General features: G+C 41.1%; 1 protein-coding gene across 1 annotated transcript in view; it reads right to left on the bottom strand.

Moving 5' to 3' along the window:
* MYO3B (myosin IIIB) overlaps nt 1-25,783 on the bottom strand; it is a 583,926-nt gene that overhangs the window by 221,430 nt on the left and 336,713 nt on the right. The window contains exon 22 of the mRNA XM_077447966.1: nt 24,412-24,541. Within this exon, the coding sequence (XP_077304092.1) occupies nt 24,412-24,541 (130 nt within the window). The remainder of the gene's footprint in view (nt 1-24,411; nt 24,542-25,783) is intronic.

Below are 25,783 nucleotides of genomic sequence, written 5' to 3'. Positions count from 1 at the left end.
GTGTGTACGAAACACCAGTTTGTGGTTAGAATTTCCAACCATGTGTACAAGGCAAAAGGGTTTACAAACTCTTTAAAGGAGACTCCACTTTCATTTAAAAAATGAATACAGCTTGTGAAATTGCTACACCGTTGCTACAAAATTACACATTGTTTAATCTTTCTAAAAGTCACCTTTTCATTTCAAACTGTAGCTGCCTGTAATTTTCTAAAACTGTTTTAAAAATTCAATGCCATAATGCAACCTGGAGGTGTCTTGTACACCACTGTACACCGTTGGTGTATAGAAAGCCTCCATAAATGTAATTTCCTGCTTGCGTGATTGACTGATTCTCCCAGACATCTGCACTGAGATACAGGTCAGGTCAGGTTTGATGCCGTGTACACACGACTGGACTTTCTGGCAGAAAAGGTGTGACGGTCTTCCTGACTGACTTTCAGCGGAGTTCCGACAGACTTTCAAACGAACAGACTTGCCCACACACGAACGGACTAAGTCATTTGTTTTGAATGTGATGACGTAAGAAGGGACTAAAAAAGGAAGTTCAAAAGCCAGTAGCCAAAAGCTTCCCTTGCGTCGTATTTGGTCCGTCGGACCAGCATACAGACGAACGGCTTTTCCCGATAGGAATTGAATCCGTCGGACAAATAGCTTCTGTAAAAATGACAGTAGAAGGTAAGATATACATGGAATACATACCCATGGCATAGATGTGTGCTCATTTAACCACTAGCCAACCAGCACACGACGATGTACGTCAGCACAATGGCATGGCTGGGCAAATGGGCGTACAGGTATGGAGCAGAAGAACAGGGAGATGCCTTTGTAAACAAGGCATTTCCCCGTTCTGCCTAGTGACATGACAGATCTACTCCTCCCTGTCATTGGGAGCAGTGATCACTGTCAGTGGTAGCGCACCCCCCCCCCGCCCCCACAGTTAGAATAACTCCCTAGGGCACACTTAACTCCTTGATCGCCCACTAGTGTTTAAACCCTTCCCTGCCAGTGTCATTTACACAGTAATCAGTGCATTTTTATAGCACTGGTCGCTGTATAAATGACAATGGTCCCTAAATGGTGTCAAAAGTGTCCGATGTGTCCGCCATAGTGTCGCAGTCACGATAAAAATAATTGTAGATCGCCGCCATTACTAATAAAAAAATGCCATAAATCTATCCCCTATTATTGTGATTTTTTTTTACCAAAAATATGTAGAAGAATACATAATGGCCTAAACTGAGAAATAAATAAAGTAAAAAGTAAAAAACACTGCTTTTTTTTTCAAAATTGTCACTCTTTTTTTGTTTATAGCGCAAAAAATAAAAAAACGCAGAGGTGATCAAATACCACCAAAAGAAAGCTCTATTTGTGGGAAAAAGTACGTTGATTTGCGCAATTGTCAATTAAAGCGGCGCAATGCCATGTCGCAAAAAGTACTCTGGTCAGGAAGGGGGTAAATCCTTCTGGGGATGAAGTGGTTAACATGATGCAGAAAAGAGTAAAATGGTTTCTAATGTAAGCTCACAATGGTCTTAACATTTAGTTGATGCTTTAGCATTTATACTCGAGCACTAAAAATGCAGTCGGTGTGCTCTTACAGCATTAGAGTGAGCCTGCGTGTGCCTTGAGTTATCTTGGCTTGTCACTCATATTGTAAACCAGACAGCAGAAGCTGCAAACATAGTACACAAATCTCAAAATGTATACAAAGGGTTAAATGTAGAGTATATCAAGTCTTCAGCAAAGCATTCTGTGTCACTAGATTCCCAAACATACACAAAGCTTTTCTGTCTAAAAAGCGATTTTTACAGCTCACTGTGTCTGATACCCAACTGCAAGCAGCTAATGGTTTTTCTCATTTCTAGGGAGTATGCGCGTGGCGCTCAGCAGCAGAGTGTAGAACTGCAAGAAAAGCTCTTTCTGGAGACATGTAACTCAGAAATAAAAAATTTCTGATAAATGGTGAGCATGCCGCAAGCTCTCTATAGACTACAAAATCTGGAATTGGAGACTTTGTACAAATTCTAATAAGGATCAAAAGAAGTGCTGTATGTAACCAGAAAAAACTTGGTTATACCTAAATATATCAGAGAAACCTAGACCCTTTGCCCCTTGTGCTTGGCTACCAGGTAGCATCCAGCATGTGTAATATACAGAATGTATACAATATAACACCTGCTCCAGGTTGGTTCATACATAGCCAGAGTAGATCTACTGAATAACTTACCCCCACCTCCTATGCATTGTGGATTGCAAGATTCTCAACGGACTCCAGAGCTGATATTGCATAGGATAGTATGCATGTGGGCGGGGTCACCTTGGCCCTGTACGCGGGGGTTCCTTTCACGCACAGCATGCTCATCAATGCCCGGGACCAGGCAGAAACTGTGGCCATGTAAAAAAAAATCTAACATTAAGGCAGTTCCCTGACTTCGAGATGAGCCTTCACTGTGTGCAGCATAAATACAGAATTCCTTTAAAGGTGCTGTCCCCTGTCACTACACACTGTAACTTGTATGTTACATTAGGAAAGATGTGCTAAGCCTGTGCCCACTCCACCAGTCCAGCATACCTCTGTTACCTCACTCCCAGTAACAGAATGGGGTCCCTTATGTGTGCACTCATTAACTCCTCCCTTCCTATACCTTGTGACGAGGCCATAGATCTCTGTAACTTGGGTTCGGATCCAGTTATTATTGGATACCGACCGCTAGGGAGGCAGCCAGAGCATTGACCCCCTCACTACCAGAGGACCTGTCACCTTACTTGGTACCACACCTAACAACTGGTTGCTTGGTGTCTTGAACTTGTGCTTGGATACTCTTAGGAACATACACGCCTCTTCCTTGTCTTGCCGAGTTAACCCTTTGTATTGGTGTTGCTTCATACTCTGTAATGCTTTACAGACCCTGATTTTTTTTTTAGATATGCCAGAACCCAAATGCCTCCCTTTGAATAACTTTAGATCAGGCTCAGTATGGTTAATGGAACTTTATTGAACAAGTTGCAGCATAACAGTTCAAAAGGAAAAACTTCATTCTCATTCTCCTTGGCTTGGATGTCTTCCAAATATCCGGAAGCCTTTAGCGAACTGCAGGGAGCAGCAGTCCCCGTACCACGAGCCGTGAGCGGGAAAAACCAAAGACTAGCAACGCCTGGACCTCAGCCTTTCCCCTTTTTATAGCACAGTTGGGCTGGCTGGGACCAAAAAGGCTGGGAACTGAACTTCAGACTTATCACCTTACCCCAGATTGGGCAAGCTGTTAACTCACTAGAACCTACATATTTAAACCTGCCTACATGTAAACAATGGAAATCTGAGGAATTAAGCATCTCTAATCATCTAGAAGTGGTCAACTAAGTAAATATAGAGGACCTAAAGTATGACCCATGAATGTCCAAAGGTTTAAAAAGTTGCAAATATAATTTATTAGGATGGCATTAAGATAATAAAATAAAAGCATTCTACCTTTATTTTGTTTTTTTAGAGTGTAGTATTCTCTTGCTCAGCTCCTTCCTGGACACCTGGACCTCAGCCTCCCCACTTTTTATAGCAGAGTTGGGCTGGCTGGAACCAAAGAGTCTGGGAACTGAACTTCACAGACTTATGCCCCGTACACACGATACGAAAATCGTACGGGAAATACCGCTTTCGATGCGATCGTACGATAATCGGATCGTTAGTACAGAGCTTTCGAGAGCCGATTCGAACAGTACATCCGATATTATTCTATCGGACGTGCACAGAAATTTTTTTCGTACGATGCTAGATCGTACGATTTTCGTGTAATCAGTACAGCTATCGTTCGAAAATGCAATACAAATGCATTACAACACATGACATCACGTACGAATTTTTTTTATGTCGTGCGGGAATTTTCGTGACTTTAGTAAACTCATCAGATTCGATCTGAGATTAGCATGCAATAAAAAACGGACGTTCATTCGTCCGATAATCTCATCGTGTGTATGGGGCATTAAGCCTTTCCCGCAGCCTGGGCCAGCAGCTAACTCACTAAAACCCCATATATTTACAACCTGCCTATATGTACACAATAGAAATCAGAGGCACTAAGGGTCTCTAATCATCTAGAAGTAGTCAACTAAGTAAATATAGGGGACCTCAAGAATGGCCCATGAATGTCCATAGGTTTAAAATGTTGCAAATATTATTTATTAGGATGGCATTATGATAATAAAATAAAAGCATCCTACCTTTATTTTTGATGAACTGCTGACTTTTTTTTTTAAAGTGTCTGGTTGTCTAAAGTTACAATTTAAATTTTAAGAGAGCGGTTTCCATAGCATTACATCCTAACACTCCCAGGAAAGAATAATCTGTTTTTGTAAATTGTTAATGTAACATTAAGATACAACAAGTTCGGTTTGACAGAAAAAATTAGCATAACAGCAACATTTTCATCGTTTTGTGATCATTAAAATTTCGAATGTCACTGCGCTCACTAACGTTTGACACTCAGGTGGTAAAAAGTAAATAGCATCTGGAGCATCCAATATATTTGTTGAGACCTGAGAATTAAAGGGAAGAGGGAATTTTTAATTTAAATATAAATGATTTATTAGATTTGATTCATTTCTTTTTGTATCATTTTTTTCCTAGGCAATCCTGCAGCAATAGAACACTTATTATAGTGATGTATTGATTGCTGTTATCAGAATTAGGTAAGGAGGATCTTGATCAGCTCTGAACGTGCATGCTGGAGTGAAAGGAAGTGCTGATGATGTCATAGCACTTCCCCTTTAAACAGGAAACACAAGTGTTGTGTTCTGCTACAGAGTAATATATGGCAGGTTAGCAAACCCTGGAGCTGATCATTTCCATTTCTGGGCTTAGTGCTGGACTGTGGCACCAAAGTCTCCTGTAAGCATTGGGACTCAGCATGTGGTCCTCAGTGTTCCAGACCTTAACTGAGGGCCACCTCCAGGCACTGTGGAAGTAGACATTAAATCCATTTATGTTCTATTTAAAATTAATGTTGACTGTAATGGGCAAAAAAAAAAAAAGTCTCATGCCAACCAACCAATAAGTATCAACAGGCTTGTAATATAAATTATATGTTTAATAAAAATAACTTACAAAAAAATACAATATTTTTGAGTCAGGTCAAAATCTAATGTAGAAGGAACCAGAACATATACTCTATATAGATATACTCACAGTTCCTGTTCATATTATTTGTTTATATTATTTGTGTATTGTATTTACACTAAAACCAATTAATCAGATTTGGTAAAATAAAGCCTGCAGCTTTTTACTATATATTCATATAGACACATATATATGCATTTGTGTTCTTCTTTTCTGATATCGCTGGAAAATGAGAGAAAGACTTCTGCTGTGGGCTGCGCTCATCACTGGCTCATTTTGCCACTTGGTTAAATTCCCACAAAAATAAAAAGAGTTGCAGATGGTCAGACGGCAGGGTGTTATTTTACGGCCGATAGTATAAGAAGAGTGGAGAATGTGAGCATGAAAAGCAATGTTCCATAGCACTACATGATCATCACTAGTGCTTGGCAACAACAACAACTGGCAAATGACCCCACACATTCTTTTATACATTTTACTTAGTTAAGTCAGCAGATAAAAATATGCCGAACGTTTTAATGTGGCCAGGCTCCTTAAAGTAGACCTGAACTGGAGAAAAATATTGTAAACTGAAAGCAATGCTGTATGGTGGGAACCATAATGTAAAAGAGCATACCAGAAGCATTACTACAAACCATTTCCAATCACTGCTATAGCCCTCCTAAAACACCCCACCCTCTGGGAGCAGATGCTTCCCCTCCCCATCCTATAATGTAGAAATGGTCTTTAGAACAGCGATGGTCAACTTTATTAATATGGGGGGCCTCAAGTACAACCCCTGACTTCACCAAAGGAACGCACATAAAAGTCAGAGAATATTTCTAATCAGAAGCAGCAGACACAGAAAACCAAAAAGTCAAAGACTATAGGCATCTAATAAGAGATGGTCAGAGACTGCGGATATAATACAGCAGATGGTCCGAGATTGCAGACAAGATGCAAAAGATGGTTAGAGAGTGTGGATATAATACAAGAGATGGTCAGAGATTGCAGACATAAGATAAATGTTAAATAATGAAATTTTCAGGAGGAGACTCCCAAGCAGTCCTACATCCTCTCCATAGTTGATACAACATATATCACCTCACTCAAACATCCCTCCAGAATCTGCAGAGGTCAGATTCTGGACTGAGGTGATATACGGTGTATCAACTATGGAGAGGATGTAGGACTGCTTGGGAGTCTCCTCCTGAAAATGTATTTTTTCAACACTGTCAACTAGAGGGGATCATTATAGGACTGGATTTACTCTTGCCACTGATTAGCAAATCCCAAATGTTGGATCAATTGACGGAAAGCCTCTTTCTTGGAGTTTTTGAGTCCTTCTCTGTGGTACACCAGATATCTCCCTAATATCAATATCCTTCATATGTCTGAGCTGCATGATGTTTAAATAGGATGTGCATCACAGTTCAGCGACCATACATGCAGTGCTTATCTGCAGTCTCCTGAGGAAGCCATTATTTCACGAAACATGTAGAGAAAAGAAGTTACTGTTGATTACCCAATATATGGTTATTGTATGATGACATCCTGTTGGTTTTATACATTTTTGTATTAATAAATTTGATATTTTTATATATCTATTTGTAATATTTTGTGGCACCTTTAAGTCCCATTTCTCTTTTCCTATCATATGTATTATACAAGAGATGGTTAGAGACTATGGATATAATACAAGAGATGGTCAGAGATTGCAGACATAATACTAGAGCTGGTTAGGGACTGTGGACATGATACAAGAGGTGGTCAGAGAATGCAGACATGATACAAGAGATACAAAAAGACAATGATGGATAGTGACGCTAGGCTGATGTGAATAGGTAAAGTTTACAACTGGAATGACCAAAAAAACATATGAATGGTAAATCAATCATATAATAGTATATAGTCCATAAATTACTATTAAATATTAGATTGCCACCTGGAGGCTGCACCCTTAGAGCGAAGCAGTGGGCTCTGTGAATAAAGCAGGAGGAGCCAGGCTAAGTGCAGAATGAATCGTAGGTTTAATAATAAAAGCAAATGAGCAACTCGCAAGATTCATGAATTATGAAGGCACGTTGTACTGATAATCATCAGTCCTGGAGTCTATCCGGATCGTCCTTGTGGCCGCGGCAGCCTTGAGTACCGATGATATGTGTGGTGGAACCAGAAGCCAGGGACCAGGAAGCTGCTGATCACGGCTGTGACCAGCGTGAACCGCAAGATGGTGTTCGAGGCCTTAGCTGAATTTAGCTTCAGTCTGTTAGTTAATCTAAATCTGCTAGTGCATCTGACACTCCCTTCCCCCAAGATTAACAATGCTGCTGTTCAAATGTGTGCCCCTTCATCCAGAGTAGAAAGAGTCTAATACAAGAGGTGTGTTACTGGCCAGATCACCAGGTGAAAACAGAGTTAAAAAGCCTAAAAAAGGAAAACTAATGCAGCCACCACAGCCGATGACTGGTAAGCTGCATTATTATATTACATTTTTGGTTTTGGGTTTAAAACCTCTTTAATACTACCATTGCATGTACTAACCCTATACAGTTACCAGTATAAAATATTTTTGGCTACAATGGGCCTTTAATAATGCATAAGCTGTCTACAAGCACCCCATGAACTTCTCAGTTAAATATTCCTTATAATAAAATATATTGGATATTTGATGGGTGCTGGGAGTGTAAAAATCTTTTACCTTCGCCATGCTAATATTTTTTTTCTTTTTATAATTTCTATTCGGTATGTGTTATACAACTGTGCTGCTCTGCTTCCTCTAGAAAATGTTAATTCTCTCTGCGAAGAAATGAATTTATTTCTATTATATTGTAATTTAAATTTGACACTAGCTATAGATTGGTTGTATTAGGAATGTCAGTGAATTATTCTGCACAAGGTCATTGGAACAGCCTTGATATGAAGCAATAGACCAGTCATACAGGTATATAATTGTATGAGAAAGTTAGCTCTATAACTAAGAGGAATAGGAGAGGTTTAGAAACAATCTGACAATATTGGCACAAGAAGGAGTAACAGTCTCAATTAAAAACCTTCAGTCTAACCAATAACATTTGGACACAGCCAAGCATACTTAGATAGGGTTAGATCTCATACAGCCCAACCTCCAAGCCTGTCTAGAATCAAAGATATCAGAAGTGGGATGCCGTGCAAATTACTTTAATAAAGACAAAGTCCTATCAATGCAGTTAAATATTCCCTAAATCTGTTTCACCTGGTGCCAAACATTCAATTAAGGCAAAAACTCCAGACAAACAGTTAAATACGCTGAAGGGGCTGATGAAGAAAAAACTGTAGGACGGAATGCGTTGGATTGAGTTAGCACATTGATGTCACAACCCATCAATTAGGAATGGTCCATTGCGATCCTTGTGAGTCCAAAGTCAACTATTGTATTTTATGTGGATGGTTTTAATAAATGGTAAGAAGCTCTATCACATTACAGGAGCTAGACATGTGCACTACCGAAAAAATTCGTTTCATTTGTTTTTTTTATTTTTTTCGTTTATCAGATCATTCATTATGATCGGCATTTGTTACTTCGGATCATTCGTAACTTTGGATGCATTCATATTTACCTGTTCCATTTGTTTAGATGCAGCATTCGTTACTGTGGATAATTCGCTATTTCGGATGCATTCGTATTCGTTACGCTCGCTAACAGTTACTTAGCCAAGTTTGAAAGGACAGTCCAATGAAAATGGAAATCTAATCTATTCCAAATTAGCTGCTATGGCGCAGAGACCTGAATAGAATTACTGACTTCAGCTATTTTACCTATAACTTAATAGTTTATATTAAATAATAATAATAAAAACTATAATAGTTAATAATTTATTTATAATAAAAAAACAAAAATTATCCAAATGTAATAAATTTGTTAAACTCGTAGGTTGAGTTGTTTTTCATTCTTTCGGATTTTTGTATTATCGTTATTTTTGGTTTTCGTTCTTTCAGACAATTCATTTTCGTATGCATTCGTCAAAAGAGTCTTATATGCTGAATTACTTCCAAAAATGAATTTGTAACGAAACAAATTGTATATGTCTAACAAGAGCTATATTTATTGTATTTCAGTATTTCATTATAATAGGAGAATACAGATGTGCTCATAAGTTTACACACCCTGGCAGAATTTATGATTTCTTGGCCATTTTTCAGAGAATATAAATGATAACACTAACATTTTTTTTTTTCACTCATGGTTAGTGTTTGGCTGAATTCAAGGCTGTCTTTAATATTGATTGGAGGACCCTGGACTTTTCTTGCCCCCCCCCCCCATACAGTTTCGCTCTCCACCTGCTCATACAATAAATACAATAAATAGCAGCTAGACTCAAAATCAGTTTACTGAATCAGATCAGGCAGCTATTGCGATCGGTTACCAGAGGTTACAGTGTATCATTACCGCTCACTGGTTGCTAGAGGTTGCAGCACACATTAGAGCTTACTACTTAGTTGCTAGAGGTTACAGCACATGATTTCTGCTTGTTGATTGGTTGCTAGAGATTACTGTGGATATGACCTCGGGGGGCATGATATACATATCAATGCCGCCGGCCACCGCTATTTTACATGTAAACACAGGGTCTGCAGGTGAGTCATCTGCACACAACAATAGGGCAGAGCTGGGCAGCATTAGTAGCAGCACTTCACACTGAGATATTGGGACACAGCACAGGACTAAAACCTCAATGGGTGAGGGAATTTATACCAGGATAGTTGGCAAGTATGAGGCCCCACAACAATGACAGGGCCCAGGGCAGCTGCCCCTTTTGCCCTGCCTTAAAAACAGCCCTGGCTGAATTATTATCAATCAACTGTGTTTACTCTTTTTAAATCGTAATGACAGCAGAAACTACCCAAGTGACCCTGATCAAAAGTTTACATACCCTGGTGATTTTGGCCTGATAACATGCACACAAGTTGACACAAAGGGGTTTGAATAACTATTAAAGGTAACCATCCTCACCTGTGATTTGTTTGTAATTAGTGTGTGTGTATAAAAGGTCAATGAGTTTCTGGACTCCTGACAGACCCTTGCATCTTTCATCCAGTGCTCCACTGACATTTCTGGATTCTGAGTCATGGGTAAAGCAAAATAATCGTCAAAGGATCTGCGGGAAAAGGTAGTTGAACTGTATAAAACAGAAAAAGGATAAAAAAAGATATCCAAGGAATTGAGAATCAGTGTTCAAACTCTTATCAAGAAGTGGAAAATTAGAGGTTCTGTTGAAACCAAACCACGGTCAGGTAGCCACAACTACCAGGAAAATTGTTCGGGATGCAAAGAAAAACCTACAAATAACTTCAGGTGATATAGGTCAACCATCACTTCTGCTCATAGCTCTTAAAGGAGATTTTATTTTTTCAAGTGACTTTTTTATTTTTTGTTATTGCATTTTAGTTTAAATATGAGATCGGAGGTCTTTTTGACCCCCAGATCTCATATTTAAGAGGTCTTGCCATTCTTTTTTTTCTATTACAAGGCATTTTTATGTTCCTTGTAATAGGAATAAAAGTGACCCCAAATTTTTTTTTTTTTAAAAAGGCAGTGTCGAAATAAAAATTAAAAGTAAAATAAATAAGAAAAAACATTTTTTTTTAAGCGCCACGTCCCTACAAGCTCGCACACAGAAGCAAACGCATAAACGCATATGTGAGTAGCGACCGCATATGAAAACGGTGTTCAAACCAGACATGTGAGGTATCACCACGATCGTTAGAGCAAGAGCAATAATTCTAGCCCTAGACCTCCTCTGTATCTGAAAACTGGTAACCTGTAGAAATTTTTAAACATTGCCTTTGGAGATTTTTAAGGGTAAAAGTTTGTCACCATTCCACGAGCGGACGCAATTTTGAAGAGTGACATACTGGGTATCAATTTACTCGGCGTAACAATATATTTCACAATATAAAAAAAAATTGTCCTAACTTTACTGTTGTCTTATTTTTTAATAAGTGTATTTTTTCCAAAAAAAGTGCGCTTGTAAGACTGCTGCGCAAATACGGTTTGACAGAAAGCATTGCAACATCCGCCATTTTATTCTATATTTATTATATAGAAAAAAATATATAATGTTTGAGGGTTCTAAGTAATTTTCTAGCAAAAAAAAAAAAATATTTTAACTTGGCCAAAATGTATGAAGAAATTTGAAATGTATTATTTTATTTTTTATTGAACATGTTTTGTAGTAGAAAGTAAAAAACTATTTATTTAAAACAAATTTTCCAAAATTTTAGGTCATTTTTCATTTATATATAAAAAAAAAATCCATTGGTGATCAAATGCCGCCCAAAGAAAGCTCTATTTGTGTGACAAAAATTATATATATTTAATTTGGCTACAGAGTCGCATTACTATTTCACGCAATTACCAGTTGGAGTTTGGAATCTTATTTTTTTATCTAAGACATGTAGCAGAATACATTTTGACCAAAATTTATGAAGAAATGTGAAATGTATTATTTTATTTTTTATTGAAAATGTTTTGTAGCAGAAAGTAAAAAAAATTATTTAAAAAATGTTTTTTTCAAAATTTTAGGTAATTTTTCGTTTATATCGCAAAAAAAACAAAACATTAGTGATCAAATGCCACCCAAAGAAAGCTCTCTATTTGTGTGAAAAAAACTATACAGATTTAATTTGGCTACAGAGTCGCATGACTATTTCACGCAATTAACAGTTGAAGTAGCACAGTGTTAAATAGAAAAAAATGGCCTGGTCATGAAAGGGGTAAAACCTTCCAGAGCACCTTCCAAGTGGCTAATATCTTCCTGAAGTTTAGGGAACTGAAATAAGAAATGTCCCTCTTGTGTGCCCATATAACAGGTACTGTACCATTTCTGAAAATCCTTTCCCCTTATACATTACCTAACACACTGTAATAGGTTGCGTCACAACTTCATTGGTGCACTGTTATGCACGTTGATTTAGCCCCTCCTTCATTGGGGTTATTCTGCAAGAATTTCTACTTTTTGTATGTTACTCTTTTTGTGCATTAATAAAAAAAATATTTGAACAATGAAAATCCTTTCCTTATGAGTTCCATACACACCATACCTAATAGACAACTTTTCCTTCAGAAACAGAACTGTATAAGCAATCTTGACAAAGTAACATTACAAGCTAATGGCAAACTGAGCTCACGGAATGCAGTCCTCCTAAAGCTTGATTAGACCCGACCTAAGCCCCTCACCAGATAAGAGTGACCCATGACCAATGCTTAGTGTACCTGGGTTTTCATCAGGTACACTAAGCACCCCAACTGCCTAGATAGCCTTAGGGCTTGTTCACATGTGTGGCAGCCCATACCGCCACTCTGAAAAGCAATCCACTTTGGCAATTTACAGGTGGTAGAGACAATATGTCTCCTCCTTACTACGTGATTTAACCCTCTAAATACCGCAATTCTGTACCACAATCGTGTGCATTATATATGGTTGTAGCACGGCCCCATAAACTTTAATTAGTCGCATTCAGCAGTGGTAACGCACACTGAATACGACATGCAGTTTAAACCTTGCTGCAGTTGCAAAGGACAGAAAAAGTGGTCACAGCATGTGTACAGCCCTGCATGCCCTGGCTCTGGGGGAGTGGTAAAAACAGGTCTCAACCTTATATTTTTACCACCACCATTGTTGCCAACCGTCAGTATTTTTTACTGGCAGCCAGTAAAAAAGGGGCGCTTTTCTCCTACCAATAAATGCCATTGACAGGAAAAGGTTGCCAGTAAAAAATATGGCTGTGATTCTTGGAGACGATGGAGACCATCCAAGTGCCTGCTACAGAATGTTCAGGTGGCCCCAGCGGGGGCGTGTCTGGCAGAGGCGGTGCCTGAGTGTGTCGTGTGATGTCACAGTGCAAGGAAGCTGAACGGAGCGGGTCTCCAGGAAGGGAGCAAGGCAAGCCAGGAGCGGGACTGTCAGTAAAACAAAAGAATCTGTTGTACTAAAAGATATACAGTAGATAAAGAAAAAGCTGCTGACACAATATTGCTGGACACAATAACAAAAAATTTAATAAAAAGTGTAGCGCTAAAATAATAGACAATAAAAGTCCATCAATAATAAAAAACTGAGAAGTTGTTTGAATCTTTGTTCAACAATCAGAAAGAGGGGATAGAACAGCCACCACCAACACCCCAATCAACGGATCCTTACCGTCAGTGTGTAGGGTACACACAAAGTAAGTATTGGTAAATTGCCCCAGCAATCCTTCTGCATCAATCGATCCACTCAGCTAGCAGTTAAGCCTATTCCTCTTTCAAAAGTTTAGATAATTTCCATGGACAGATCTGGCATCCATATATATATATATATATATATATATATATATATATATATATATATATATATATATACATATACATATATATATATATATATATATATATATATATATATATACATACATACATATATATATTTATATATATATATATACATATACATATACATATACATATACATATACATATATATATATATATATATATATATATATATATATATATATAAAGAAATAAAAATGCTCATTGCACAGACATCCAAAATTGGAATTTATTATAAGACCCCTTTCACACTGGAGCACTTTGCAGGCGCTACAAAGCTAAAAATAGTACCTGCAAAGCGCCCTGAAAGAGCCTGAGGGCTTTCACACTGGAGCGGTGTGCTGGCGGGACACTGAAAATAATCCTGCTAGCAGCATCTTTAGAGTGGTGAAGGAGCAGTGTAAACACCGCTCCTCCACCACTCCTGCCCATTGAAATGAATGGGGCAGCACAGCTATACCGCCGGCAAAGCGCCACTGCAGCAGCGGTTTGCGGTGGTTTTAACCCTTTCTTGGCCGCTAGCAGGGGGGTAAAATGGGCCCGCTAGCGGCCGAATACCACTGCTAAAACAATGGTAAAATGGCGCTAAAAATAACGTAGTTTTAACGCCGGCACCCGCACTGCCCCAGTGTGAAAGGGGCCTAAGTAAAAAGAGGCTGGAAAATGAACAATATGAAGAGACCAACAAGCATGTGGAAACATAACAGTGTTTCCAACCAAAAATATGGTCGTTGCATCTCCACTCAGTGTCCCTCATCACCGCCAGTGCTGTTTGGACTGCTTTGGACTGAAGGGACCACCTGGTTTGGAAAGAAGCTGTCCCTGTGACTCAGGAGGGGGCATGTTGAGTTGGTGAGGTGTCATCATCATCTGTGCTGCACTCTGCTATCAGAGTCAATTTCATGTGTGTGTGTGCTGCCCATTCTAATTTCTTGCCCTTCTGAGTCCCTGAGCTACTTACCGTATTTATCGGTGTATAACACGCACCGGCGTATAACAAGAACCCCAAGTTTAGGAGGGAATTTAAAGGAAAAATACTTTTAGGAAGGAAGTTTAAGGAAAAAAACCTTACATTTAAATGCCCATCAATGCAGGCTTATCAGTGTCCATTGCAGCCTTGTCAGTGCAGCCTTGCCCCCAGTGTCTATTGCAGCATTGCCAGTACAGCCTTGTCCCAGTGCAGCCTTTCCCCAGTGCAGCCTTGCCCCAGTGCAGCCTTTCCCCAGTGCAGCCTTGACCCCAGTGTCCATCGCTTGGACGATTTAAAATTGGCACCGCCGAGACTTGCCAGAGCGGAGCGAACGCCGCCGAGATCGCAGGGACTGGGCGGAGCCGAGATACACATAGCCGAGTGTACTCAGCTCTTCTCGGCTCCACTCACAGTCACGCCCAGTCCCGCCCTATGATGGACATAACACAGGTCCAATGGTGGGACTGGCCTAGGCTGTGAGTGGAGCCGAGAAGAGCCGAGTACACTCAGCTATGTGTATCTCGGTGGCGGTCAGCAGAGATTGGCAGGGGATCGGTGGTGATTGGCATAAGACACGCACCCACGATTTTCCCCTGATTTTAAGGGAAAAAGGTGCGTGTTATACACCGATAAATACGGTACTTAGTATGTTGAAAATAAAATAGAAATATGTTTTTGCCTTAATATCTACCTTAGATCACATTGCGAATGGCATATTGTACTTGTTTGTAGCCTAAATACTGAAATTTGCACTTAAAACTGTAACTTTGTAACTCTTGGAAATTGCAGTAAAAACTTGACTGTGCCAGTAAATTTTGCGTGTCGTATCAGTAAATTTCAGTCTGGTTGGTTGGCAACACTGACCGCCACCTAGCCACGCATTTGAACAAAGCTTTAGTGTCTCGCCAACACACACTGAGGCTGGGGTCAGAGTGGCTGAAAAAGGCAGTTTGCCTAAAGTGTAATAGAAGGCAAAACTTTTTTTTAATAGAGAGTAAGTAGAACACCTGTCAGTTTTTATTGGTGTCTGTGCCCCTGTTAAGGAGATTCACCCTCTCTATTTGTCCTGTTTACCATTATCATTGAAAGAGAAAGACGACATCATAACAGTAATAGTGGGGAAATCTTCCAATGGGGACACTATTTCTGGTATCCCTGGTGACACCCCGGGATTCCTTCACTTTAGAGGGATTTCATGTAATTTAGTATTTTGGCTATTGGACGGGAAGTGATGGGGAATGTTCCCTATGGACTCAGAAGGCAAAAAACCCCCACAGGGGTTATAACCCTTCCTTACTCTAGCCAACATTAAAAAAAATGCCTTTGGTTACACTTAAAAGATGGGCAAAGCATAACGATTTGTGGTTGACTATGTCAGGGTCAAAACTATTATGAAATGGCCCTATGGAGTTTTGTACTGGGCATTCTCCTGGCTTTCCTTTTTGTTGTATGCAGGCAGAACTTCTGCTATCAACTATCACCAGGCAGATCAGATAGCTTCAGGCACCCCCTGGATGGGCTATGGACTGTTGAAAGGAAAACCCACCAACCAATTGGGATTCTCGCCAACCTTTAAATACTTTCTTCCGGAAGTGATTTTCAGCAGATAGATCTTTTTATTATTGTGAGTGGACAGTGTTATCATAAGTGTGCACAGCCTATTGCATTAGGGTGTGCACCCCTATAGCTCAAACACACATGCCTTTCTCTGCAGCCTTAGCTGCATTGGACAGTGAATGAATGGGAAGTGCTCTGTGCTGTTAGTTTACTATGCTTCAGTTATGAATGAACACAATAAGTGAGTGTGTTCACTGCGTTAATTTAGAAAAGGAAGGGGTTGGTAAATTACATATTTACTAGCCATTCCCCTACTTTCCATTCTGAAACATCCCACGCACAGCCAGGAGGAAAGGAGAGGAGGGAAGCCAGCAGCACTGCAGGGGGCGAACCCGCAACACAGGGGAAGCCCGGCCAAATGGGGCAATCGGCACCACAGGCATGATTAGGCCCTGCGCACACCTATGAGTGTTATTAACCCCCCTGGCGTTGTTCCCGAGTCTGGCTCGGGGTGGAAGTTATGTACCAAAAGCGATAACCCCGAGCCAGACTCGGGACCGCATCGCTGAATGCAGGCGGATATTACTTACCTTCTCCCCTGGATCCAGCAATGTCCCCCCGCTGTACGAGTGGCTCGCGCTCCGCCGGATCTATCATGGAGCCGATCTCCGTGCCCTGCGAGCGTTGCGACGCATGGGGACGGAGAACGGCTCCAAATTCAAAAAGTGAAACACACAGTATACATACAGTATAATGTATTCTTACAGATTACTTTGCTGTATGTAATTATTTCACATCCCCTTTGTCCCTAGTGTTCTGCCCAGTGCCCTGCATGCAGTTTTATAATATAAAAATATATATAATATAAAAACTGTTCTTTATGCCTGGAAACTGGAGATTGTCCATAGCAACCAAAACTGTACCTTTACATCAAAAATGATTTTAGACCAGCTAGAAAACAGCGATAATAAATTAATAATAAATCACTGACTCATATGACAGCTCCTCTGGTGCCTCCCCCTGTTTTCTGGAACATTGGAGAATGTTCTAGATGCAGTGGATGGAAGCTAGGTTGGTTGGGAACCAATTCCCAACAAAATGGGTCTGGAAGGGGGCAAGCCACCTCATAAATAGGTAGAAGCCATGCCAGCAGGGGCAGTCAGGTGGAAGATGGAGATGGAGTACCCTTGAGAGTACCCCCTAGTTTGGGGGGGGAGACCTGGGGCTCGGGTGCTGAAAGATTCCTCCTAAAACACATGGAGGAAACCCTTCCTGGAGGCACGGGAGCAAGAAGAGAGGACAGCGGGAGCAGGTCAGCGCAACTGGGAGCTCTCCTGAAAGTCAGCTAGGGTGCTGTTTGAGTGTCAGTTTGGAGGACTGTGGGGAGAGGTTAGCCTGGAGGGGTAGTGAAAGAGGCAGCTGCAGCCAGGTGGGTTGGCAGTGCCTGAAGAGGTGGTGCTGGATCAGTGGCCACGAGAGAAATGTAAGCTGGATACTGAACTTTGCTACACATGTAAGTTGCCTCGGGTTCCTGCCTGTAATAGGCTATTGGTTCATCGAACTGAGTGACAAGTGAGTGCTGGAGGAAGAAAAGGAGCTGTATATAGAGACTGTGTATAGGAAGAGTTGTCCCTGAAGTTTGCTCTGAAGTCAAATGGGCATCCCATAATCTCCCATTCCTATCCAATTTGTTATCCCTCAATAAATAACCAAAACAAGGTCATGCCTGTTCTCTGACTCTGAGTGCCCGTGGAAATTCCGTGTACCTGGCTGTGCAGGATGGGGGATCCCAGTATACCTGCGACTCCCTAGGGGGTGTGCTACGCATGATGGCTCAAAAGTGTATAAAGTTTTACCTTAATGCAGAGAAGACCAAAATCCCATCATATCTGTTGTTGAGCCAATAGTTCACAATTTAATCTCATACATTTTTCCTATTGCTCCAAACAAAACACTTATTAGCAAAACATGAAGTGCCGGTTCACACTGCTGTGTTATGCAAGATTGCATGTGATTCCCACCGCACTATGCTACAGATAACATGGCTGAATTCACATTGCATTCGGACCAAACTCACACAGGACTCTTTTTTTGGTCTGCAGCAGAAACAGATCACATGAGTCTAAGGCCGCGTACACACGGGCGGACTGTCTGCCCAACTTAGTCCGCTGAACAGTGTTTCAGCGGACAATCCGCTCGTGTGTGGGCTTCAGTGGACTTTTTCAGCGGACAGTCTGACGAACAAAGTCTTACGGAATTTCCGTAAGACAGTCCGTTCAAACTTGGTTTTGTCCGTCCAAACTTGGTTTCAGCGGACAGTCCGCTCGTGTGTAGGCAAGTTGGACGGACTAAGTATGGCGCATGCTCAGAAAGGGTTTACACGGCCGAAGGTTGCATTGCAGTGTATAGGACGTCGTTTTTCTAGTCCCGTCGTACGTGCTGTACACGTCATCACGCACGCTTTCAGCGGACTGTCTGCTCATCGTGTGTGGTCAAGTCCGTTCATCCTAATTTTGAACGGACTGTTTGTCGGATTGTCTGCCGAACTTAGTTGGGCAGACAGTCCGCCCGTGTGTACGCGGCCTTAGGCTCGGTTCACATTGCAGCGATGCGGGAACCTGCAAATCCTCTGCGGGTTCCCGCATCGCATGTCTCCCCACAGCAGTTCACACTGCCCTATGCAAACTGCTGGGAATGTCAATTAAAAGTTAATGACACCCCCAATTCAGTTTGCATATCGCAGTGCGATCTGCAAATCCCGACAGGATTCAGATCGCTTGGTTGTGATTCTGCTGTGGACCAAAAAAGGGTCCTGTGCGAGTTTGGTCTGAATGCGATGCAAATTCAGCCATACTATCTGTATGGCTGAATTTGCATTACCCAGACATTGCATGTGATTTTCACCGCACTGTAGTGCAAATCACATGCAATGTCTGCGATCTCACACCACTCAGCAGTGTGAACCGGCACTTAAGCGGAACTTCACTCTATCAGCATTGACTATTTCTGCTAGCATTAGTAAATAGATAAGAACGTATATCATATTTACTGGTTTAAAATGTTTTTTTCTTATGTTTCTTCAGTTACTTCCTGGTTTCCATGCCTAGGCAAATGATGTCATACATCCCAGGAGTCTTCAGGAGGAGAAGAGGAGTTTTCTCAGCTAACCACAAGCTCTTGCCTGCATGCCTGAGCCAAGGGCAAATAGATTCCAAGAAGTAAATGCTACATGAATCATCTGCCCTTACTCAAAATGGCCATGGCAAGAAATGCTAGGGGGTGTTTTTTAAAGTGATTTTAAAAAGGAAATAAATTGTGTTTTCGGTTTGTGGTGCTCAGGTACAGTGTAGTTCTGCTTTAACTATGATTACTTACAGGGCCTTGAAAAAGTATTCATACCCCTTGACATTTTCCACATTTTGTCATGTTACAACCAAAAACATAAATGTATTTTATTGGGAATTTATGTGATAGACCAACACAAAGTGACACATAATTGTAAGTGGAAGGAAAATGATACATTTATTTTTTACCAATCAATATCTGAAAAGTGTGGTGTGCATTTGTATTCAGCCCCCCCCCCCGAGTCAATACTTTGTAGAACCGCCTTTCACTGCAATTACAGCTGAAAGTCTTTTTGAGGATGTCTCTACCAGCTTTGCACATCTAGAGAGTGACATTTTTGCCCATTCTTCTTTGCACAATAGCTCAAGCTCTGTCAGACTGGATGGAGAGCGTGAACAGCAATTTTCAAGTCTTGCCACAGATTCTCAATTGGATTTAGATCTGGACTTTGACTGGGCCATTCTAACACATGAAAATGCTTTGATCTAAACCATTCCATTGTAGCTCTGGCTGTATGTTTAGGGTCGTTGTCCTGCTTTAAGGTAAACCTACGCCCCCAGTCTCAAGTCTTCTGCTGACTTTCTTCGGAGTGAACTCTGACAGACTTTTCAGCGGCATTCTGACTGAGTCCCGCTGAAACGGACTTGCCTACACACGATCACACCAAAGTCTGAAACATGTTCTATTTCTAAAGTCCATCAGATTTTTCTACAGAAAAGGTCCAATGGAGCCCACACACGATCAAATTGTCTGACGGATTAGTTCCGCCGAAACTCTGCTGTTGAAAAGTTCGGTCGTGTACGGCATAACAGGTTTTCTTCTAAGATTGCTTTGTATTTGGTTCCATACGTCTTCCCATCAACTCTGACCAGCTTCCCGGCCCCTGCTGAAGAAAAACATCCCCACAACATGATGCTGCCACCACCATGTTTCACGTGGGGATGGTGTGTTAAGGGTGATGTGCAGTGTTAGTTTTCTGCTACACATAGCATTTTATTTTTAGGCCAAAAGGTTCAATTTTGGTCTCATCTGACCAGAGCAAATTCTTCCAAATGTTTGCTGTGTCCCTCACATGACTTCTCGCAAACTGCAAATGGGACTTTTTATGGCTTTCTTTCAACAATGGCTTTCTTCTTGCCACACTTCCATAAAGGTCATATTTGTGGAGTGCACAACTAAACCTGGCACAAACCATATGGGACAAACCATATACAACTATAAGCCCTTGTACACACGGTCGAAAATTCCATCCACAAAATCCGTCTGATTTTTTCAGACGTATTTTGTCCGAAACTTGTGCTGCATACACGCGGTCGGACAAAGTTGTCGGAAAATCCGATCGTACGTAACGTGATGACGTTATTTCGTTACAACTGGACTACATCAGGCTAGTAGCCAATAGCTTTGGTCTAGGAATTTGATCTGAGCATGCGTGGCACTTTGTCCGATCGGAATTCTCTACACACAATCGGACAAAGTCCGATCGGATCATGTTGTCGGAAAGATTTATAGCCCAGCTCTAAAACTTTGTCCGTAAGATATTCCGACGGAAACAGTCCGATGGAGCCCCCACACAGTTGGATTATCCGACAACACGGTCCGATCGGACATTTTCCGTCGGAATGTCCAACCGTGTGTACAAGGGCTAATAATTGTCCTGTGGACAGATTCTCCCACCTGAGCTGTGGATCTCTGCAGATCCTCCAGAGTTACCATGGGCCTCTTGGCTGCTTCTCTGATTAATGTTCTTCTTGCTCAGCTTGCCAGGTTAGGTGGACGGCTATGTCTTAGTAGGTTTGAAGTTATGCCATACTCTTTCCATTTTTGGATGATGGATTAAACAGTGCTCCATGAGATATTCAAAGCTTTAAACTTCTCCACAACTTCATCCCTGACCTGTCTGGTGTGTTCCTTGGCCTTCATGATGCTGTTTGTTCACTAAGGTTCTCTAACAAACCTCTGAGGGCTTCACAAAATAGCTGTATTTATACTAAGATTAAATTACACACAGATGTACTCTATTTACTAATTATGTGACTTCTGAAGGCAATTTGCTCCACTAGATTTTAGTTAGGGGTATTGGGGTTAAGGGGCTGAATACAAATGCACGCCACGCTTTTCAGATATTTATTTGTAAAAAATGTGGAAAACCATTTATCATTTTCCCTCCACTTCACAATTATGTGCCACTTTGTGTTGGTCTATCACATAAAATCCCAATAAAATACATTTTGTTGTTAGTTGTAACATGACAAAATGTGGAACATTTCAAGGGGTATGAATACTTTTTCAAAGGCTCTGTACAACTAATAAATGTACCCCATTCTATCTTTATATCGTCCTTCTGCAATTCCCTGCACAATTCCACCCAGGCTGGTGAAAGAATAGGGCAGTCCTCAGAGCCATTGAGGTTACTACTAATAGCACCATTCCTGTGAGCCAATACTGTTTTTGCTTACAGAAGGAAAGAACACAGCGATGACCTCGGTAATGTGCAGCCATTATCTCACTGTCCAATCACCAGGCTGGGAAGTGACTAAGAAATCAGAGCGTCAGCAGAAATTTTTTTCTATAGTCACCCATTATAGAGAAGAACGCAATTATCTTTATTTCAGCAGTTAGCAATTTCAGAACGGGACCTAAGTAGGGTTTCCACCGCATCCCTTTAAAACACATATTAATTAAACAGGTTCTGTGGCTGATTAAGGTGGTAATTAAACTCACTTGGTGCCTTATCTGCATTATTTTAGCTTCAGAACCTGTATAATTCATATGTGTTCTGGTTTAAAGGGGTGAAGTGGCAAGCCTAGACCTAAGCAATGGCAGGCTCTGCGATTCTTCATACGACAAATTTATAATAAATCAGCCCTGAATTGCATTGTGGTGTTAAGGTTAAGGCACATAGTTAACAGACAGGGCTTAGTACAGCTATTTCCAGAAATAGGTCTTGAAACCAAGACGGGTGCCTGGAAATTGGGGTTGGAAGGTACAGAAATCACTTTTTGCCACAATTCAGGATAATGCAGGCTCTATTTGCAGCCATAGATCCTACTATGTTATGTCCCTGACTATAAAGTATCATACGTAAGCAATGTTAAAATGAGGTCAGAGCAGATGTGAAAAACAAAAGTGAGCATCTCCAAATAAAACACATTTGTTATATACTGAACACAGAAGCACATGCTTATAAATGAGAAATGTGAACCACATTGGCATACTGAATAGGCATTTGTCAGTGCTGTCTGTAGACAAGAGGCCAATAGTGCCACCTTCAGGATACAACTCTAAACTACCATCAACACTCTCCCTCAATTCCATTGAGATGATATACCAGAATTTATACACTGCAACAAGTAAAAAAAAAAAAAACAAATGCTTCCCTAGGACATGTCTCCATTGCACTCACATTGAATGTCACACAGAGAGAAACATACATGGTGACACACAGGGGTTGATTTACTAAAGTCAAATAGACTGTGCACTCTGCAAGAGCAGTTGCTCCAGAGCTTAGTAAATAAGCAGAAGCTCCGCTAACTTCCATCATTTAATCATGTGCAAGCAAAAAAAAAAAAATTATTTGCATGTGATTGGGTATTCTTTACAAAGTGAAGCTTTACATAATTTACTAAGCTCTGGAGCAACTGCACTTGCAAAGTGCACCATCTAGTTGACTAAAGTAGTAGATCAACCCCACTGTGTGACTGTCCTTGCTGTGATGCATTGATAGATAGATAGTAGGTTTAAATATATTTAAAAAAAAAAACAACCAGAAGTGCACTAGACTATAAACGATCATGTTAAGGGCCCATTTATACCATATGCATTGGGCTGCATTGGGCAGCTTTCCCCTAAGTAAATCCAGCATAGACAATTTGCCTTAAATCCTATGAGTTCAATTCACCTACTACACATGCTGCTCCTTTCTTTCAGTGAAGTATTACAATACATCAACACTGCTCCCTTCACACAAGTCCTCAATAACCCTTATAGCGATAGGCACTATGGAGAAATTATTCTCAAATCACAGCGCCTCTCCTCTTATTTTATAGGGCAGTGGAAATTTTGCACTCTGCCAGACTTCCAATGTAAACTGCAGATATAATAAACTGTTAGAAATTGACTGAAACCCAATTTCAGAGTATCTGATCCTTGAGGATAAATTACTCCACAGTAACTTTAGCTAGAGAGATAAGTGAGGGCTTGTTTCAACGCTCTTTACTGCCTGTTAAAAACTTGTAAATCATTTCATGTCTGTAATCTGGGCACAGGTGCATTTTGATGGAAACAAGCAAAAGTGTTCCCTTTCTTGGAGGTGATAATGCAGAGCTGGTAGAGCAACAATATATTATTAGATGCAGCTTTTTGGTTTCATTTCCCCCATTTTCTTTATATTAAGCAGGATTCTCTTTTTGGTTTATTGTTTGTTACATTTTTCTATTTCCTGCCAACACTGTAGCATGTTTAGGTTTAGGTGTCATATAAAAATTTTTACTATATTTTTCATTAAAAATACTTTATCCACTACACTAAAAAATTCACCTTGATTGAAGTGATTGTAAAGGCTCATTTTTAAAATAATAAACCTGTTATATTTACCGGTTATATATAATGGTTTTGCATAGAACAGACCCAACCTCCTCTTCTGGATTCCCCAGCCAGTGCTCTCAGCTCCTCATCCCTTCCGAATGCCCAAATAGCAAGCCGCATGCCACTGGCATAGCTATAGGGGTCACAATTGGGACCTGGCCCTATGCTCTAGATGGCCTGTGTGGCCTCCCTTTTACATTTGGTTATACACCTGGATAGGAGGGGCAGCATATAGAGGAACTGATGCCCGAATTTTTCTTCTGCAGCCAATAAAAGCCTGCTTCCCCTCCTCTCCCTCCCACTGGCTTTCAGCGGCTGCGGGAGGAAAATGGAGGGCATCAGTTTGTCTATATGCCGCCCCCACCTGCTATGGAGTCATTTGGGTGTAGCATGAAATAATTGCAATTACGTAATTTACTATGAAACATTATATTCACAGCTTCCTGTTTTCTATATAGTCAGAACTGGGGGTGCAGGGACACCTAGACAGAGGGGACAGGGAGGAAATACCTGTCTTTGTCAGAGGGCTTGAGAAAAGCTGCTGAAGAAGCTTATTTTCTGATGTCCTCAGCACAACCACGATATCAGCTGGCAGAGTGTCTCTATTCTTCTCCAGAAATCCGCAGGCATCATACAGGACCTGCGACAGGAAGAATAAGGGTTACTAGTTATTTGTCCTCTGCCAAAACCCGATATCAAATCGGTTAAATCATGTCATACACATCATATGAAATATTCACTATAAGGATAAAAAACCTCTTCTCTTCATACTGCTTAAAAGTGACAAGAAGTATTGGATTGGTTATCAAAATGTTGAGATTTTCCATCTTTGCATGTCTCAGGTATGGTGGTAGCCAGGAAATCTGCTGCTCTGCTTCTTCAAGTAGGTGTTCTGTTAAAAGAAACCTGTACCAAGAGAATATAGAGGCTGCTGACATCCTTATGAAATGCCAGATGCCTGGCTGTCATGCTGATCAAATGGCTATAATGCTTTCTGAGTCACTGACCTGGAACAAGTATGGAGATCATAAGTTCTGACTTTACAACTTTATTTGCTTATTTGTTTCAGTTCATGACCCAGAGTACTGAAATCAGAGAGAACCAAGCTGCAAGTATACTTAAAGCGGTTGTAAACCCTCACATATACCCAGTGCCGGGACAAGGTCATCTAGAGCCCACGGCGACCATGCCAAATTGCATCCCCCCCCCCCCCCCATATGTATGAGCATTATGTGTAAGCAAAAAAAAAAAAACCTCCCTTCCAAAAAAAAAATTATACTAATAAGCATGCTCAATACCTAAGGAAGAAATCCCCATCCTCTCAGTACAAATCCACCCCGCTCCAGAAATTGCCCCTCCGAGCAGAAATCTTTGCCCCCTATTACCCCAGCTCAAATTCTCTCTACCCATATGGCTCTAGCACAAATCCCCCCCCCAAAAAAGTCTCCCCTCCTAGAACATATCCCCTATCCCTCAAATTACCCATATAAGCACAAATCCTCTCCCCCACTCCAAATCCTCCTTTCCGGCACAAAGTCCCCTCCCCAATCTGGCACAAATTCCCCCCCAGCACAGATACTCCCAACCTCCCCTACTAACACAAATCCTCTTCCCCTATCCCCCCTCCCAACACAAATCCCCCCAGATCACCATTCCTTGCACACCTCCCCATATTTGCCCTCCTAGGACATTTCTTACCCGCTTCCTCCCCCCCAAATTCCACTTCTCAACACAAATCCCCTCCCCCATCTCTTTGTGGTGCCCCCCCCCCCCACTTCACATGATACCACAGTGCCCAGGGCAACCGTCCCTCCTGCCCACCCCTTGTCCCGGCCCTGCATATACCCAGTAAAGTGAGTGACCTATGTTGATACACTGCAAA

This window comes from Lithobates pipiens, unplaced genomic scaffold (assembly GCF_037356315.1).
Source record: "Lithobates pipiens isolate NorthernLeopardFrog02 unplaced genomic scaffold, aLitPip1_a1.2 Scaffold_22, whole genome shotgun sequence".
Taxonomy (NCBI): Eukaryota; Metazoa; Chordata; class Amphibia; order Anura; family Ranidae; genus Lithobates; species Lithobates pipiens.
The sequence above is the reverse complement of the archived record's forward strand: the minus strand, read 5'-3'. Positions and strand labels throughout refer to the sequence as shown.